The 12,842-nt window shown below is 32.7% G+C and overlaps 1 protein-coding gene across 3 annotated transcripts in view; it reads right to left on the bottom strand.

The window, feature by feature from the left end:
- LOC149933535 (cyclic AMP-dependent transcription factor ATF-1-like) overlaps positions 1 to 12,842 on the bottom strand; it is a 35,076-nt gene continuing 22,234 nt past the window's right edge. For all 3 annotated transcript variants that reach the window (XM_090156102.1, XM_090156103.1, XM_090156104.1), the window contains 5 exons: positions 11,763 to 12,008; positions 11,086 to 11,292; positions 9,161 to 9,395; positions 8,171 to 8,339; positions 1 to 850 (listed from right to left, as the gene is read on the bottom strand). In XM_090156102.1, coding sequence (XP_090012228.1) covers positions 706 to 850; positions 8,171 to 8,339; positions 9,161 to 9,395; positions 11,086 to 11,292; positions 11,763 to 12,008 — 1,002 coding nt within the window. In that variant the 3' untranslated portion in view covers positions 1 to 705. The remainder of the gene's footprint in view (positions 851 to 8,170; positions 8,340 to 9,160; positions 9,396 to 11,085; positions 11,293 to 11,762; positions 12,009 to 12,842) is intronic.

The raw sequence follows: 12,842 nt of genomic DNA, 5'->3' as shown, positions 1-12,842 counted from the left end.
TAGAAAACAGTGACATTGGAATTTTATTTTACAAAAGAAAATACATTTGGCATTTACACAGGACATTCCTCTTTCGCACTGTCAACTTAAAGTCACGAGAAAATTTAACAAAGTAAAGATATTGCTGCGCAATCAGTTTCGAAAAATATCGGTTACCAAATCACGTAACTTACGTGGTTAAATATGATTGATTTATCACGTCGCGAGTGCGAATGAATCCGCTTTCAATATCAAAGCGAACAGAAAGTTTGAAGTGCTAAAACGAAGTTCGTACGCACTCGCGACGAAACTATTTGGACGAATATTTTCGGCACACCGTAATGCAAATAATGAAAAGGCAACGTCCACTCTTCAGCCCAGCTCCCGATTGTAAAGGGACAACCAAAATAAGACGGCGATTTGAAAAATACAAAACATATATGAAGAACGTTCATCTCACATTTTCCAGAAAGGGCAGAATATAATAGTTTTATAAAGTCCACGGGACTCAAGTTAAATTCCATCTATATATATTTTCTCGTCACGCGTGAACTTGAGAAACGAAACGCTTCAAAAACCACGCGAAGTTTTATATTTAAAAAATATTTAAAATAGATTTGATATTCGTGTTTACCCAAAACGCGCTTTGATGCTTACAATGTTAATGTTTCGCGATAAATGAAAGATATATCGGATGACTTTGCGCGTTTCACGAAAGCTATTTCTTCAGTCATTCTTCTGACAGTACAGCTCCTTCAGGGACTTCAATTCTTCGATCAACGCCTTGTTTTGATTCTCCAGCACGGCCACTCGGTTTTCCAAACACTTGATGTACTCTTTCTTCTTCCTTCGACATTCTTTCGCAGCTTCCCTATTATTACAAGACATATTTAGTTTATTAAACATGGTTTTAATGTTCCATTAGAAAATAGTCTTAATTAAATATGACAAAGGTTATATATGGGGCGCCAAACCGGAAAATAAAGAATATGAAAAATATAATATAATAAAAACAAATATATAGATTATGAAATTTTAAAATATAAATTATGAACCTATAAAATATAATATAAACCAATATATAGATTATGAACTTTTACAAAAATAAAGTATGCACTTTTACAAAAATAAAGTATGAAATTTACAAATATAAAGTATTAACTTTAAGAAAAGTGAAGTATGAAATTTACAAATATGAAGTATTAACTTTTAGAAAAGTGAAGTATGAAATCTACAAATATAAGATATAAAATTTACAAATAGAAAGTATGAAGTTTACAAATAGAAAACATGGACTGCGTTCTACATTTCTCCGTCCGCGAAAAGTTTCTAAGGCCATGTTTTATATTTGTAAAAGACTAAAAGACCATACTTAATATTTGTAAAAGACTAAAAGACCATACTTAATATTTGTAAAAGACTAAAAGACCATACTTAATATTTGTAAAAGACTAAAAGACCATACTTAATATTTGTAAAAGACTAAAAGACCATACTTAATATTTGTAAAAGACTAAAAGACCATACTTAATATTTGTAAAAGTCCATACTTAATATTTGTAAAAGTCCATACTTAATATTTGTAAAAGTCCATACTTAATATTTGTAAAAGTCCATACTTAATATTTGTAAAAGTCCATACTTAATATTTGTAAAAGTCCATACTTAATATTTGTAAAAGTCCATACTTAATATTTGTAAAAGTCCATACTTAATATTTGTAAAAGTCCATACTTAATATTTGTAAAAGTCCATACTTAATATTTGTAAAAGTCCATACTTAATATTTGTAAAAGTCCATACTTAATATTTGTAAAAGTCCATACTTAATATTTGTAAAAGTCCATACTTTATATTTGTAAAAGTCCATACTTTATATTTGTAAAAGTGCATACTTTATATTTGTAAAAGTGCATACTTTATATTTGTAAAAGTTCATACTTTATATTTGTAAAAGTCCATACTTTATATTTGTAAAAGTTCATACTTTATATTTGTAAAAGTCCATACTTTATATTTGTAAAAGTCCATACTTTATATTTGTAAAAGTTCATACTTTATATTTGTAAAAGTTCATATTCTGTTTTATAGGTTTCAAAGTATATAAGATAGCTTTATCTATCGCAGACATTTTACATCAGAGTTTCTTAACTAAAATTGAATTTGACAATCATGCTCTTCTTTTAAAGCATTCAATTAATATACAAAGAAGTGAAAAATGTACTTTCGCAAGATGAAGGAGTGCTAAAGCAAGAAACCGCGGAGGAATACACATATCGCGAGCTGTGCCAGTGGCTATTTTGTCTAACACAATTTTGGAATTTTAGCCTTGGCAGATAACTGGTGAAAATGTCTAAATGTGCAATACAAGGTTGTGGTAATAGAAATATTGTTCGCATATACCTAATTTTATCACTCCCATACTTTATATTTGTAAAAGTCCATACTTTATATTTGGTCTTTACGCGGGAAATTCGAAATTGGGACTAAGCCCCGCCTCGTGAATACACACTATACATGTATATAGCCGTAAATATAGATCTGGCTATACCATTCCCCTGTCAAGGGGGCAGGACTTTAGGCTCCGCCCCTCGTAGAGGCGTAGCCAGAAATCCTTCAAGGCCCCACGCCATTGTCACTGTTGCGTAGCGGTAATTTAACCCAGAAGAGCGCAGAGTGACCACTGAAAAACCCCAAAATATTTATAGGAATATAGGACATTCAAATAGGAAAAATGGTTAAATTATACGAAAATAAAGGAAAGCATCGAAATATAGGAAAAATGGTTAAATTATAGGAAAATAAAGGAAAGCATTGAAATATAGGAAAAATGGTTAAATTATAGGAAAACAAAGGAAAGCATCGTAATATAGGAAAAATGGTTAAATTATAGGAAAATAAAGGAAAGCATCGAAATATAGGAAAAATGGTTAAATTATAGGAAAATAAAGGAAAGCATTGAAATATAGGAAAAATGGTTAAATTATAGGAAAATAAAGGAAAGCATCGAAATATAGGAAAAATGGTTAAATTATAGGAAAATAAAGGAAAGCATTGAAATATAGGAAAAATGGTTAAATTATAGGAAAATAAAGGAAAGCATCGAAATATAGGAAAAATGGTTAAATTATAGGAAAATAAAGGAAAGCATTGAAATATAGGAAAAATGGTTAAATTATAGGAAAATAAAGGAAAGCATCGAAATATAGGAAAAATGGTTAAATTATACGAAAATAAAGGAAAGCATCGAAATATAGGAAAAATGGTTAAATTATAGGAAAATAAAGGAAAGCATCGAAATATAGGAAAAATGGTTAAATTATACGAAAATAAAGGAAAGCATCGAAATATAGGAAAAATTGTTAAATTATAGGAAAATAAAGGAAAGCATTGAAATATAGGAAAAATGGTTAAATTATAGGAAAACAAAGGAAAGCATCGTAATATAGGAAAAATGGTTAAATTATAGGAAAATAAAGGAAAGCATCGAAATATAGGAAAAATGGTTAAATTATAGGAAAATAAAGGAAAGCATTGAAATATAGGAAAAATGGTTAAATTATAGGAAAATAAAGGAAAGCATCGAAATATAGGAAAAATGGTTAAATTATAGGAAAATAAAGGAAAGCATTGAAATATAGGAAAAATGGTTAAATTATAGGAAAATAAAGGAAAGCATCGAAATATAGGAAAAATGGTTAAATTATAGGAAAATAAAGGAAAGCATTGAAATATAGGAAAAATGGTTAAATTATAGGAAAATAAAGGAAAGCATCGAAATATAGGAAAAATGGTTAAATTATACGAAAATAAAGGAAAGCATCGAAATATAGGAAAAATGGTTAAATTATAGGAAAATAAAGGAAAGCATCGAAATATAGGAAAAATGGTTAAATTATACGAAAATAAAGGAAAGCATCGAAATATAGGAAAAATTGTTAAATTATAGGAAAATAAAGGAAAGCATTGAAATATAGGAAAAATGGTTAAATTATAGGAAAACAAAGGAAAGCATCGTAATATAGGAAAAATGGTTAAATTATAGGAAAATAAAGGAAAGCATCGAAATATAGGAAAAATGGTTAAATTATAGGAAAATAAAGGAAAGCATTGAAATATAGGAAAAATGGTTAAATTATAGGAAAATAAAGGAAAGCATCGAAATATAGGAAAAATGGTTAAATTATAGGAAAATAAAGGAAAGCATTGAAATATAGGAAAAATGGTTAAATTATAGGAAAATAAAGGAAAGCATCGAAATATAGGAAAAATGGTTAAATTATAGGAAAATAAAGGAAAGCATTGAAATATAGGAAAAATGGTTAAATTATAGGAAAATAAAGGAAAGCATCGAAATATAGGAAAAATGGTTAAATTATACGAAAATAAAGGAAAGCATCGAAATATAGGAAAAATGGTTAAATTATAGGAAAATAAAGGAAAGCATCGAAATATAGGAAAAATGGTTAAATTATACGAAAATAAAGGAAAGCATCGAAATATAGGAAAAATTGTTAAATTATAGGAAAATAAAGGAAAGCATTGAAATATAGGAAAAATGGTTAAATTATAGGAAAACAAAGGAAAGCATCGTAATATAGGAAAAATGGTTAAATTATAGGAAAATAAAGGAAAGCATCGAAATATAGGAAAAATGGTTAAATTATAGGAAAATAAAGGAAAGCATTGAAATATAGGAAAAATGGTTAAATTATAGGAAAATAAAGGAAAGCATCGAAATATAGGAAAAATGGTTAAATTATAGGAAAATAAAGGAAAGCATCGAAATATAGGAAAAATGGTTAAATTATAGGAAAATAAAGGAAAGCATTGAAATATAGGAAAAATGGTTAAATTATAGGAAAATAAAGGAAAGCATCGAAATATAGGAAAAATGGTTAAATTATAGGAAAATAAAGGAAAGCATTGAAATATAGGAAAAATGGTTAAATTATAGGAAAATAAAGGAAAGCATCGAAATATAGGAAAAATGGTTAAATTATAGGAAAATAAAGGAAAGCATTGAAATATAGGAAAAATGGTTAAATTATAGGAAAATAAAGGAAAGCATCGAAATATAGGAAAAATGGTTAAATTATACGAAAATAAAGGAAAGCATCGAAATATAGGAAAAATGGTTAAATTATAGGAAAATAAAGGAAAGCATCGAAATATAGGAAAAATGGTTAAATTATACGAAAATAAAGGAAAGCATCGAAATATAGGAAAAATTGTTAAATTATAGGAAAATAAAGGAAAGCATTGAAATATAGGAAAAATGGTTAAATTATAGGAAAACAAAGGAAAGCATCGTAATATAGGAAAAATGGTTAAATTATAGGAAAATAAAGGAAAGCATCGAAATATAGGAAAAATGGTTAAATTATAGGAAAATAAAGGAAAGCATTGAAATATAGGAAAAATGGTTAAATTATAGGAAAATAAAGGAAAGCATCGAAATATAGGAAAAATGGTTAAATTATAGGAAAATAAAGGAAAGCATTGAAATATAGGAAAAATGGTTAAATTATAGGAAAATAAAGGAAAGCATTGAAATATAGGAAAAATGGTTAAATTATACGAAAATAAAGGAAAGCATCGAAATACAGGAAAAATGGTTAAATTATAGGAAAATAAAGGAAAGCATTGAAATATAGGAAAAATGGTTAAATTATAGGAAAACAAAGGAAAGCATCGTAATATAGGAAAAATGGTTAAATTATAGGAAAATAAAGGAAAGCATCGAAATATAGGAAAAATGGTTAAATTATAGGAAAATAAAGGAAAGCATTGAAATATAGGAAAAATGGTTAAATTATAGGAAAATAAAGGAAAGCATCGAAATATAGGAAAAATGGTTAAATTATAGGAAAATAAAGGAAAGCATTGAAATATAGGAAAAATTGTTAAATTATAGGAAAATAAAGGAAAGCATCGAAATATAGGAAAAATGGTTAAATTATAGGAAAATAAAGGAAAGCATTGAAATATAGGAAAAATGGTTAAATTATAGGAAAATAAAGGAAAGCATCGAAATATAGGAAAAATGGTTAAATTATAGGAAAATAAAGGAAAGCATTGAAATATAGGAAAAATGGTTAAATTATAGGAAAATAAAGGAAAGCATCGAAATATAGGAAAAATGGTTAAATTATAGGAAAATAAAGGAAAGCATCGAAATATAGGAAAAATGGTTAAATTATAGGAAAATAAAGGAAAGCATTGAAATATAGGAAAAATGGTTAAATTATACGAAAATAAAGGAAAGCATCGAAATACAGGAAAAATGGTTAAATTATAGGAAAATAAAGGAAAGCATTGAAATATAGGAAAAATGGTTAAATTATAGGAAAACAAAGGAAAGCATCGTAATATAGGAAAAATGGTTAAATTATAGGAAAATAAAGGAAAGCATCGAAATATAGGAAAAATGGTTAAATTATAGGAAAATAAAGGAAAGCATTGAAATATAGGAAAAATGGTTAAATTATAGGAAAATAAAGGAAAGCATCGAAATATAGGAAAAATGGTTAAATTATAGGAAAATAAAGGAAAGCATTGAAATATAGGAAAAATGGTTAAATTATAGGAAAATAAAGGAAAGCATCGAAATATAGGAAAAATGGTTAAATTATAGGAAAATAAAGGAAAGCATTGAAATATAGGAAAAATGGTTAAATTATAGGAAAACAAAGGAAAGCATCGTAATATAGGAAAAATGGTTAAATTATAGGAAAATAAAGGAAAGCATCGAAATATAGGAAAAATGGTTAAATTATAGGAAAATAAAGGAAAGCATCGAAATATAGGAAAAATGGTTAAATTATAGGAAAATAAAGGAAAGCATCGAAATATAGGAAAAATGGTTAAATTATAGGAAAATAAAGGAAAGCATTGAAATATAGGAAAAATGGTTAAATTATAGGAAAATAAAGGAAAGCATCGAAATATAGGAAAAATGGTTAAATTATAGGAAAATAAAGGAAAGCATTGAAATATAGGAAAAATGGTTAAATTATAGGAAAATAAAGGAAAGCATCTAAATATAGGAAAAATGGTTAAATTATAGGAAAATAAAGGAAAGCATTGAAATATAGGAAAAATGGTTAAATTATAGGAAAATAAAGGAAAGCATCGAAATATAGGAAAAATGGTTAAATTATAGGAAAATAAAGGAAAGCATTGAAATATAGGAAAAATGGTTAAATTATAGGAAAATAAAGGAAAGCATCGAAATATAGGAAAAATGGTTAAATTATAGGAAAATAAAGGAAAGCATCGAAATATAGGAAAAATGGTTAAATTATAGGAAAATAAAGGAAAGCATTGAAATATAGGAAAAATGGTTAAATTATAGGAAAATAAAGGAAAGCATCGAAATATAGGAAAAATGGTTAAATTATAGGAAAATAAAGGAAAGCATTGAAATATAGGAAAAATGGTTAAATTATAGGAAAATAAAGGAAAGCATCGAAATATAGGAAAAATGGTTAAATTATAGGAAAATAAAGGAAAGCATCGAAATATAGGAAAAATGGTTAAATTATAGGAAAATAAAGGAAAGCATCGAAATATAGGAAAAATGGTTAAATTATAGGAAAATAAAGGAAAGCATTGAAATATAGGAAAAATGGTTAAATTATAGGAAAATAAAGGAAAGCATCTAAATATAGGAAAAATGGTTAAATTATAGGAAAATAAAGGAAAGCATTGAAATATAGGAAAAATGGTTAAATTATAGGAAAATAAAGGAAAGCATCGAAATATAGGAAAAATGGTTAAATTATAGGAAAATAAAGGAAAGCATTGAAATATAGGAAAAATGGTTAAATTATAGGAAAATAAAGGAAAGCATCGAAATATAGGAAAAATTCTAAAATAAAGGAAGAATGGTCACCCTGAGAGCGACTCTCCAAATGGCCCTAGAGAAACGATTTTAAAAAGCGCAATTGATGGCGTAACTAGAGCGATTCCCCGTTGACTTTCACGGGCCAATTGGAGAGCGGTATTTAGAGCGTCATAAAAATCGATAAACTGAGTCCTGCCTCTACGAAAGTAACATCGTAGTAAGGGGATCTTTGTTTATTAGGGTATACGAATACTTTCACGGTAGTACTTCGAAAAAGATATGTTATGTACTTCTGGTAATGCTAATTAGTCGGCCATGATTCGTAAAAAGGCGAAGTTGTACCTATTTTTGTACAAACGGAGCTCCCTCTTTTTGGAAACTTCTTCAATCATGTGCACGGGAGACTGTATCGTGCCAGACTGCGTCATCACCACACTTTGATTGAGCGAAGATCCAGTATTGCCCGTCGTCCTTATTCCGTACGCTTGCAAATCAGCCGCCGATACCGTCACTACAACCAAAAAGAACACATTCATTCTCCATTCCCCTAAAATGGTGGCTAACTGCAAACAAAAATAAATAGGGGGGGGGGGCGGAGAAAGTCTTGCACGTGGTACCTGTTACCACTACTTAAAATCGTTAGTTATTGAAGTTGTTGTTTTGGAGTTTTATGAAAGAGCATTACAACCTTCGTTTATAATCAAAATATTAAAATAAATAGTGTCCACAAGTCGTAGTTATCAGTTTTTTAATACTATTTTTTTAAATAATTTTTACGAATTTAGTTCTTTTATACTTGGTTTTGGATCTAAGAAATTTATCAAAACATGTACTAAGCCTTTAGAAGTGCATTGTTCAAAGGACAAGAGCTTGGAACAACTATTGGTTCTTTTCAGTCATAATAATAATAATAATCAGCTAGGCTAATACCCAAGGCCCCACCTCAGGCCTAAGTCATCAAGCGACTTTTGAAGCCATCAATTCAGGTGGCCGGGTTACAATGCGTAGGAGGCTGGTGGCCAGCCCTCCACGCCACGCGAGCCAACAGCACCCTACACTAACTATATACCGTTAACCTCAACAAGTTTTTATAGAAGGGGAAACCCCTTAAACCAGTGGGGAGAGAACTTGCAAACTCAACGCGGAAGGAGTGGTTCCGAGTTTTCACCCAGTGCCACAAGCAGGGACCGAACCCGGCTCCTCTTGCTGCGAGGCGAAAGTGCTATCCACTCCGCCACCCCACCTTGAGTTCATTGAAAAACCTGTCAGCCACAGTGGAAGGCAGTCGGTCCAAGACTTTCCCACCCTATTTACTTTCACAACCGCTTATACCTGGTACGAAAAATTGTCCATCTTGTCCTTGGGCGTACTGCACGATAGTTCCCGCCGTTCCACCTGTGGCATTACTCATGGTTAGAGTCTGCAGACCTTGTATGTTCCCCGTGGCATCCTGCGTTGCCAACTGAATAGCCCCAGCGGGAACGACTTTGAGCAGATTGGTCGACGTGTGATACTGTTGCCCTCCGACCGTGATGGTGCTTCCTCCTTCTCCATCGTCAACTACAGTCTGAGGAAATAGATACTTTCAATTTGTGTCGGCAATTAACCCAAATTTTTTATCAGGATCTTTTTATTGAGAGGTCAGTGCAATCTTGGTTTTTTGCGCTACTCGATCGTCAGTTTCAGGCCTGGAAAAATCTCACCGCGCTGTTTGGCGCCATCTATACCGGTACCCCTAACTACGCGTTAAAAGAAAAAGAAATTTCCATATAGATGGTAGGTCAGCGGTTCCCAAAAGGTGTTCCGCGGAACCCTGGGGTTCCGAGAATTCGCAGCGCGGCCATCTTTGTGCGTGGCAACAGTCTTCTTAGATAAGTAAAAAAAAATGAGTTGGGGTTCCGCCAGTATTAGCTGCATAATTTAGGGTTCCATATCAAAAAATAAATTGGGAACCACTGTGGTAGATCAACTAATTTTACCTAACTGCCACCAGGTTTAACAGAAACTAGGGGCGCTAGTTACGTTAAACACAAGTCGTATCGCGTGTCAGCAGATGATTTTTCGATTCAATTTCTACGTCCTTTAAGAAATTCTACAAAACATTATTTTGTGGTACAAATATAGTTATTAGTAATAGTTGCATACTTATATATTACAATGTAAAGCTTCAGTAGATGGCGCATTAAAGTGTATTCAGTCTACCATAATTTTACGAGGCCAAAATTATATTAGTTCTACTATAACGGTGGTCAGATGGCGCGACAAGACAATGTGATATTTTCCTATCAACTTACTCCCTCCCCCATCAGGAGCAGAATACGCTTGTGACGAAAGTGTTGCAGAGATAGGGCAGTGCACTGAACTTTCTATAGACTTTATTTCGCGCCAAAATGTGGGCGCCGCCATTTTGTGCAAACCACGACGAATATTTTTGTTTAATTCGACTTTTTGTATACAGGGTCTTCCAAAAGGTTATGGGTGAGTTGAGAAGTATGCCTGTTTTTTCCCATTTTCCTACGATGAGTTAAAAGAGCGCCAGAGAGCTTCACAGTGTGGCCTACTAGCCCCCGGAAGAAGGCTGCAACAAGCGCAAACCAAGCAGCAGGGAAAGGCGAACATTCAGATTTGGGTTCGTGTGATAGGTAAAAAAGATCTTTGTAAACAAACAAAGTGAACAGTATTTATAGTCGTGATGGACCGCGATTTCTCATCACTTTCAAACTGCAACAATGGAGTTCACACTTCGGAAGAACTGGCGGATATTCATTTCGTGTATGGACTAGCGGATGGCAATGCTTCGGCTGCTCAACGTCTCTACCAGGACAGGTACCCGAACCGGCGCATCCCCATGCTTGTTGCAGCCTATTTCCAGGGGCTAGTAGGCCACACTTTGAAGCTCTCTAGCGCTCTTTTAACTCACCGTAGGAAAATGGGGGAAAACAGGCATACTTCTCAACTCACCCCCAAGAACTCATTAAAATTTTTGTATAACCTTTGAAACACCCTGTATAGGCTACGGTGACCTAGGAAAGTGCTTTTTAAATTCCACCCATAACTTCATACTCAAAAGTAGAATGCAAGCTAGCAGAAACCTGAAGGACCATTGTAGTGAAATGGGACAAATATTTCAAGATCACCCCGACAATCATTGCTAACTAACTTATAGATAAATTTGATTGTGGCGGACGTAGAGAGCGATAATGGCGGCGGCCACGTGTTGTCGCGAAACAAAGTCAATTTTCGCGAGAGCAACATACGGCTGTGGTGCCGTCATCCTTGAGGTCGGCTGTCGTTGCCCCCAGCGTCGCGACGGCCGTGTGGGTCTCGGTGGATGAAAGCTCGCTCAAAATCTTCCGGTAAGATGGCCGTCGAGCCAAGATCTCTCTCCTCTTCTTCGACTCGTCTTCGGGGGTCAGCACCGCGGTCACCGTCTCACTGTCGCTTTCGGATTTGGCCGAGATCAGCTGCAGATATCACGAAAATATATATTAGTTAACACGTGTATGAGTTATAAAAACATTTAAACATCATCTATTCGCATTTTGCAGTCGTTGCAGAAAGAATATATTAAAGATGTTTTTAGTTATTTGATTTAAGCTGTTGTTAGTTATTTGATTTAAGCTGTTGTTAGTTATTTGATTTAAGCTGTTGTTAATTATTAATGACTAGTGTATTACGTGATTCAAGCTGTTGATAGTTATTAATGACTAGCGTGTATTTTACCTAAATTATCTGTTCGACATTAAAAAAGGTTTTTCGACAGATAAAAAGGACATTTAAGCGAAGACGTTCACCCCAAGCATCTCGTACCTGAAGATAAACAGTAGCGCGATAGCGGCATACAAGGACAAACTTATAGATTACCGCAAAACGCGCTAAACTTTTCTAAACCTAAATAAAGCAACCGTGAACCAATGAAGAGACGTAAACGTACCTGAACGGGATGAACTCCCGAGTCCCCGTCCGCGCTGTGAATGACTGACCCTTGTCCGGTCAACTTGTTCAACAGAATCACGTTCTTAGGCAAGGACTGAAGAGTCCCTCCTGGCGCTTGTATCACGGACTGTTGGTTGGGCTGCTGGATAACCGACTGGACATGCACGGGCTGGTTGTTGGGGATGGCCACGTGGACGATGGACACTGATCCTCCCGGCTGAGGGACAGCGATAGCGTGCTTCACCTGCGCGACAGACAACAATACGTGACTTACTAAACCAGTTTCACTTATCAATTTACCCACTTCAACATTTTATATCCTAACATGGCGACGCATCTTCACCAAATTAATTTTAAGTACGACCGATTCACTGTCTTAAATTCGATTAAAGGGAATATTACCTCAGGTATTTGGTGTGGAACACCAACGCTTGCAGCTCTAGCCGGTCTTGCCTTTGGCTTTAAAAATATTTGGCGCCACTGTACAGGGAAATTTAAAAATTGAAGGGGTCTTCCATAAATATTGCTTTGCAGGTTATATTCCCTTTAAATGCCAAGTCCTAAAACCATACTATCGTAAATTTTCATTGAGGTTTAAACAGTAGCAAATGAGAAATTCATCAAGGGGGTCCGACTAGGCCAACTCTTTCCTTAAACTCTGTACACCGATCACACGCGTATGAAACTGAGATACGGCTCTACGTCATGCTAAATCTTTTATCAGTTTAAAACAGGTGAAGCTACAGGATATTTACACCGATAACAGATACAAATTGACTTGTAAACCATTTTTTGAAACTGGAAATTGCCGTACAACTTAAACATTACATGGAATATAAATTGTAAGTCTAAAATGTCTAGTCAATAAAATACTATATTACAAGCCCATTTTTTGCACAGACTAGATCTTCAACTGACTTAAAGATCGTTATTTTTGTCCACTGAGAAAACTCGTATGATGCTGTAAAGATAATACTGATTGGCGCATTTGATTAAAGGGCCACAGAGTCATTTCTAAAATTCGTTCCAAAATTTCAGGTACCAAATCCAGGGTTGCCAAAAAAGCGGTTTTTTTTTA

Source organism: Leiobunum rupestre, chromosome 8 (assembly GCF_980474605.1).
Source record: "Leiobunum rupestre chromosome 8, qqLeiRupe1.1.hap1, whole genome shotgun sequence".
In the NCBI taxonomy this organism is placed as follows: Eukaryota; Metazoa; Arthropoda; class Arachnida; order Opiliones; family Sclerosomatidae; genus Leiobunum; species Leiobunum rupestre.
Note: the sequence above shows the minus strand (reverse complement) of the source record. Positions and strands in the feature narration are given on the sequence as shown.